General features: G+C 39.6%; 1 protein-coding gene across 1 annotated transcript; it reads right to left on the bottom strand.

The window, feature by feature from the left end:
* Window positions 1–725: 725 nt before the first annotated feature.
* Window positions 726–6,229, bottom strand: prmt6 (protein arginine methyltransferase 6). Its single transcript, XM_067486868.1, has one exon. It carries the CDS (start codon window positions 6,166–6,168, stop codon window positions 5,113–5,115), a length of 1,056 nt encoding a protein of 351 aa, XP_067342969.1. The 5' UTR covers window positions 6,169–6,229; the 3' UTR covers window positions 726–5,112.
* Window positions 6,230–6,776: the final 547 nt, after the last annotated feature.

The raw sequence follows: 6,776 nt of genomic DNA, 5'->3' as shown, positions 1-6,776 counted from the left end.
TAAAATATCACAGATTTTGGTTTGAGACTGTGGTCTCAGAGAAGGTAATAAAAAAAAAAATCTGTTCTTCTTATTTATGCCAGTAACAGATTTTTCAATAATCTTGTAATAGACAAGAACATCTGTAACCATGGTAACTGTGCACAACAAAGAGGGTGACAGCTGTAGCCACTAATGCCTAAAAGTTAGAAATGTTAAAAAAAATATTAAAAATGCAGGACAAGAATAAAAGGTCTTTTGTTTCTGTGACAAAATAAAAAAAACTATATTAACCAGAAATCAAATGGCCAAAACTTGCCTAAAACTAATTTACATTTTCATCGAGAGACTAATAAACTCATTCAGAAGCCAAAAGAAACACTGCTGTGATCACTTCTGTTGGAATGATGCTAAAAGAACTATAGGTTTTCCTGCAGATTCACTACACATTCCTCTGTTAAATTATTGTCACTGTCCTCTGAAATCTAAATAACAAAGACTGTGGCCCATCTTTGGACATGATCAATCATCTGGTAGAAATGTCTTTGCTAATTTCAACTCAGACTGTGATCTCACACAAACCTATGATGCAAAATGTTTCAGAAAATACCGGAGACTCAAACCCAATGTTTTATTGCTGCCACAGAAACACAACGCTGACCCAGAGTTGGGCATCTACAGTGAAAATACTACCATGCGTAAAATGACCCAAGCAAAGGAGCAAACCCAACTGGGTTACAGTGACTCACTGGTACTGAATAAATGTAATTCAATTTAATTTTAGTGTGTAGTGTTGTGTTAAAGTGTTCACATTTTAACCCAGTAACTTCTATAGTTGTATTTTTTATTTTTTTTGTCCTTTCGGCTTATCCCGTGAGTTCAGGGTCGTCAAAGCGGATCATTGTCCGCATGTTGATTTGGCAGTTTTTACAGCAGACGCCCTTCCTGACGCAACCCTCCCCAGCTGCTTATTAAGCATCGTTGAACAACGGAAATAGTCAATATTTGACATGAAGTGGATTAATAGCTATATAAGCTGTGAGTGTTTGCTCCATATGGTGCCTCTTGGCCACTATAGCTGGAGTTTACCAAAGAAATACTTGTCATCAGTGTGCTGTGACAGGAGGGACTTCAAGGAGGACAACGTTTTCTTGACAAGTTTCTACAGTTTGTTTTTTGTGCTTTCTTTATGCAGAGTGAACACACACGAGTACTGTGTATAGGATTTGCAGCTGCCATCACTCAGCTGTACTCTATATATGACAGATTATCAGGAGACTGAATCCTCTGTGTGAAGAACTTGATAAATTTTCACTTATTGGCTCCAAACTCATAAACTCACCATCATTTCTACATTTACAACGGACATACAACAACATAAAGCCAATTTGTCTACTTTCATAGGAAATTACAAACATTCAAGTTTATACCAGATTTGTATTTTAAATTCCCACAATATTATGTTTAAACTATTTTATCTGGTGTTTCTCTAGCAGTGATAAGTAACTATAGTACATGTACTCACATACTGCAGTATAATACTATAAGAATAAATTTAAGGAACAATGGATTAGACCTACAGGTACTTTTATTACATTTTTGGGCAGAGTATTTGCAACTTTTTCGGAAGATTGCGAACATCAACCCCCTCTAGTTTTCTCTATACATACATACAACACTAAAATTATAAAATCTCTGGGTGGTTTTTAAAATGGTGCATTGTGCAACTGTATCTCACCCAACAAGCTTTAACATGTTTATGATGCAGAAATAATGTAACATATTGAAATCTGACTATAGAAATACACATTAGCCTCTTTGATAGCGTCTTCTATGATACTCGTCTTGTTGCTAATTTAAATCCAAATGGAAACCGGAAGTTGCACAGCTACAGTTTAGTTACTCACTCATTAACAATCTGGCTGACAATGCTCCCTGATTTGTAGAAACTGCAACTTGTGATTAGTTTCCAATGTGTTTACTAAAGAGCAGCTTCGTATTGTTTCTGGGGACAGAGAAAGATACGAAGAGCATTTTTCAGTGATGATAGAGCTGAATGATCAACTGTCATATTGAGAATCTATGAGTATTTGCTAACAGCTATATAATTAGGAGCTTTCTCCTCTAATCCTCACATGCAGCTAAATGTATGCTACACAAAGGCTTAATCAACATTTTGTCTTTCCCTTGGAAGTCACATAGTATTATACAGCAAAGAAATAAATAAAATAAATCACCTGCAGGGATAGTGAATGTTAGAAAACATATAAATACAAATGCTGCGTATTTTATGAAGAGAATGGTTCTGGTATTAAATCTGGTATTAACTTTGTCTGGACTCTTTTTTACATGTTTCTAATTTTACACTTTACATAATGGTAAAGACATAACAGGCTTATGGACACTTAGACATAAAGGTTTGTATTGCAGGTTATGGATATAGGACAAAGGTTGGACCAGCATCTAGACATAAATTGAAATTTACTGACAATTGTGTTGTGCTCAACCTGTTGCTATAGCTGGACCAGAAACTGTTGGCTGTGCTCACTACTAGTCAGTCAGCAGTGGGTGGAAACAAACTGGGCTGCAGCCCCTCGAGGACCTGGGCCCTATTCGTTGTATGTGGTTTAACAGGTTAACTGGATAATGTAGCTGGCTCAGCAACAGTAGTGTATGGGTACGATAACACAATTCAATACACAGGAATGTCTGAATTTCATTTAATTCACCTGCACATTCTCCACTAATAGTTCTTATAGTTAGCATAGGCCTAAGAGTCATGCACCAGTTTACTTTCACCCGTTCGCAGGTTCTCTGAATATAATGCACAGATTATATTAATGATTCACAATCAGATCAGGGGACATGTTATCTTGGTGCCAGTAGGATTCATATTTTATTTGTCAGACACATTTTGCCGTGGTCTATCCGCATTTTGCAGCTTCTTTAAATGCTTCATAGCTGCTGTACGAATGTGCTTTCAATCTCTTGCTGCTTTACGTATACATGATTTGCTCTCTTTATATTCTCTCTCCATCTGTTTTTCTGCCTTTTGTCATTAGCATGTAGCCATTAGGAAACCTGCTGACCAGCATTTCGAGTGTTGATTTATGTGGTCTAGGATTAGAACATCCAGCATTACTCATTTAATCTTTTAGATGTAAATCCGAGTGTGAATGGTTTTCTGTCTGTGTGCAGGCCCTGAGATAGAGAGGAGACCTTGCCAAGGTTTACCAATCCTCCCGCAGTTCAGCCCCTTATGATCCTAAACAAGTTAAGATATGACACATTAAAGCATCAATAATTACAGCTTAACAATCTTATTTGCTAATGACACCTGCATAAAGAAAACCCTTATTGTATTAGTATTAGTATTTCAGCTTATGCTATTGTGCTTCTGACCCTATGGTCAGTGCGTGACCACTCTACCACTGCCGCCCCTAAGCTTATACTACTGCACATTTTCCAAAATAAATCAATTTAAAAAAAAATGAATACAGTAATTTTATGTGTGAAAATATTTCTTCACTGTGGTAAGGCTAGTTTTCTTAACTTAATTATCTCAGCAATTGTTGTGTTGTAATTTGATGAGCAGTGAGCTCAGCCAACAGTTTCTCTGATTATACACACAGAGGTGCTTTATTACCAAACCCTGTCTCTGTCATAAACTGTAACAAACACACCCAAACCAAATCCACTGACTCTGTGATGTCGTAAATGAACTGGTGATCTATGACCAGATACCATTTTGAGCAGTAATTTGTAAAAAAAAAAATGTAAACATGGCCTCCAAAATAAAAAACATATTACAGTGCTAACAAGTACACAATCACTCTTCAGCTCACACTCTTACAGAAAGCTTTTGCTCATGGCAGCTGCAAACTCTGTTGTGCAAACACTGTCCCCTTTGCAATTCAATGCACCTCTGCAGAAAGCTGAATTTCTAGTTTTAATTAAGCCTGTTGTTTGTGTCAACATATAAGCTAGTTTTAAACCAAAATAATGGGTACTTCATTAAAAACTGAAAAGCAGCCAAAGTCACTTACTTCCTGCCTGACTACAGCAAGTCCAAGTCAATATATTGGCCTGATCCTCATCTGAATGCAGCAGCCTGATCAGATTCTGCACAATATGCATAAGTGAATTTATTCAAATATCAGATGTCTGCAGGATTGTATTAAATGTATATAGCACACGTGTAAAACCACCAACGAAGCCATGTTTAGTCTGTAATAAGGAGGTGTACATACCCACATCAAACTATACCATTAGGGGTATAACAATGTGCCCTGCCCCCATTTCCGGTTATCCACACTGCAAACGAGCCACATTGCAGCAGTTCAGTATGTCCACACACCATCAAAGGTAGAGAATCCAAGTTAAATAACGTGGATTTTCTTAATATACAAAACATATTGTCCCAAAATGCAAATAGTGTACAAGTGAATTCCTGTGACAACATTTAAACAGGTTTTTTTTTGGCCTGGCCACAAGTTTAACTGTAACTCTTTTGACCAGAGTTCCTGCATTTACCCCTGAGCTCAATGAGGTCCCTGTTTAAACATCCGGCACATTCTAATGCTGATCTGTTGCCTAAAAAAGATATTTTGAGACTTGATTGTGAGAAAAAATTAAGCCTTTTAATTTTCATTTTATTTCCATACCTAAAAAGACATCGATAAAATGGATTTCTTTTTATTCTTCCTTTGTTAACGGCATTGCAACACAGAAAAGGTGAAAAAGAGATGCACTTTTCTTTCATTGTAGGTGTCAAATTATTTATTGCGGTGAAAATAAGGAGAGACATAACAACTCCAACCTAATGTGCTTCACATACTGTGTGTTTGTGTTGGGGGCCCAGGAAATGCACTAACTGTTTGAAGACAAAAGAAGATCTAATGCTGTGAGTGTGTGTGTGTGTGTGTGTGTGTGTGTGTGTGAGCCACAATCTGTCCTGGATTAGCCTGAAATGTCCCCCCTGTGGGACGATTAAAGGTTTCTCTTATCCTAAACATAATGTGATGCAGAATGTATGACAGGAATAATAATTTACCCAACTTGTCAAAAGCCCCACAGTGTTAGTAGTGACAGGTAACTTTTCAGTGTACTACTGTCTGGCAGGTCGGTGCCAAATTATAGCTGAGTCTCAGAGCTCCAGTCCGGGATGGAAAAGGTCTTGGACTGTCTTTTCTGCTCTCCTATCGTGTAGTCCACGTGGATGCAGATATGTCTGGCGCTTTCCTTCGAGGGATACATACTAACTGTTCCCGTAACCGGCGTGTCCTGCACCACATCCACCGGGGCGTCCAGGTACAGCACCGCCTGCTTCCAGTGGGTCTCCGGTTTGAACGGAGACGTGGAGAGCACCAGCGCCTGCGGCTTGTCCGGATAAGGGAAAGTCACCGTGAAGTAGACACAGAAAGCGTTCACTGCCGCCGAGCCGAAAGACTCGCACCGGAACTGGCCCCCGACGGAGCGCAGGTCCTCCACGGTCACCGCGTACAGGTCGAGCTCGGCGAAGCGGGCAGGGTGAGAGAGCACGTCCTCCACGGTCACCGAGTTCACCGTGATGTCAGAGTTCATGATACACCTCCGGGCGAAGTCGGACATGCACGACATGTCGACACCGTACTGGTCTTTGACGGTGTACCAGAAATGTAAGCGGTCCTCCACCACCGGGTCGCTGATGGGTGAGATGTAGAGCTCGGCTTTGCTCGGCAGGATGAGGCCGCCTGGCTTGAGCCACTTGTCGCGCGCGTACAGCACCGAGTTGAGCATGGACTCGTGCAGGAGAGCGTAGCCCATCCACTCGCTCACTATCACCTCCACCATCTCCGGGAGCTCCACCGTTTCCACGGTGCCTCGGATCACTTCTATTCTGTCCTCCATGTTGTTCTGTTTGACGATTTTCACCGCCTGCTCGGCGATAGAACAGGCTTCGACCGCGTACACTTTTTTCGCACCAGCCTGTGCACAGAAGACGCTTAAAACGCCGGTTCCTGCCCCTACATCCAGCACGACTTTGCCCCGAATGGACTCACTGTTCCTCAGTATTGCCGTCCGGTATGTGTTGGTTCGAACATGGTCCGCTATCATCTCCTCGTGGATCGTCACATCGGAGTAGCTGTCAAAATAAAGCCGGTCCTGCCGGGTTTTATCTAATTTTCTTTTCTTTACAACGTGAGCCATCTTCTCTGCCGTCGTGCAGCAACCTTGCTGTGTTGTGATGCGTTACTTCCGCATTGGGGAATCTGGAACTTGTAGTCTTCCATAGTATCTAAGGAAAACACTTGCACGTAATAATGACTACAATTCCCACAACCACAGGAATATGACCCAGTAGTCGCGTTACTGTAGTCGCTGTCGGGTCATTCTGCTGAGAAAGTAAAATATGGGCGACACAAAATGCATTTCAATATAAAATTTATTTTTCTTCTTACGTACAAAACGTTTTATGAACAAAAACTAACTCCTAAAATTGATGAATGCACAAGTAGAGCTTAATGAACTTTTATTATTTTTTTGCTGTGTCTTTCTAACTAGGTCTATAATATAACCAGCATTAAATGTTTATGAAAATTATTCTTTCTTTTTACAACTTGAATATATTTAGTTAAAGGTAGAGTAGGACTATAATGAAACAAATTAAAATGTTTTAAAATTTGCATTATTTAATACAATTGCAGCAGTTTCTCTTTCAAACAAATTAAACATCTTATCAAAAAGTGATTTATAATAAATCACAATAAAATTATAAGAAATGATTACATGCCAAATCAACAACAAAATACTGCTAG

This window comes from Channa argus, chromosome 19 (genome assembly GCF_033026475.1).
Source record: "Channa argus isolate prfri chromosome 19, Channa argus male v1.0, whole genome shotgun sequence".
Lineage (NCBI taxonomy): Eukaryota > Metazoa > Chordata > Actinopteri > Anabantiformes > Channidae > Channa > Channa argus.
This window is presented reverse-complemented; position numbering and strand designations above follow the sequence as displayed.

Coding starts and splice junctions, on each gene's coding strand:
- prmt6 (XM_067486868.1), bottom strand. CDS start 6,168: ATGGCTCACGTTGTAAAGAAAAGAAAATTAGATAAAACCCGGCAGGAC.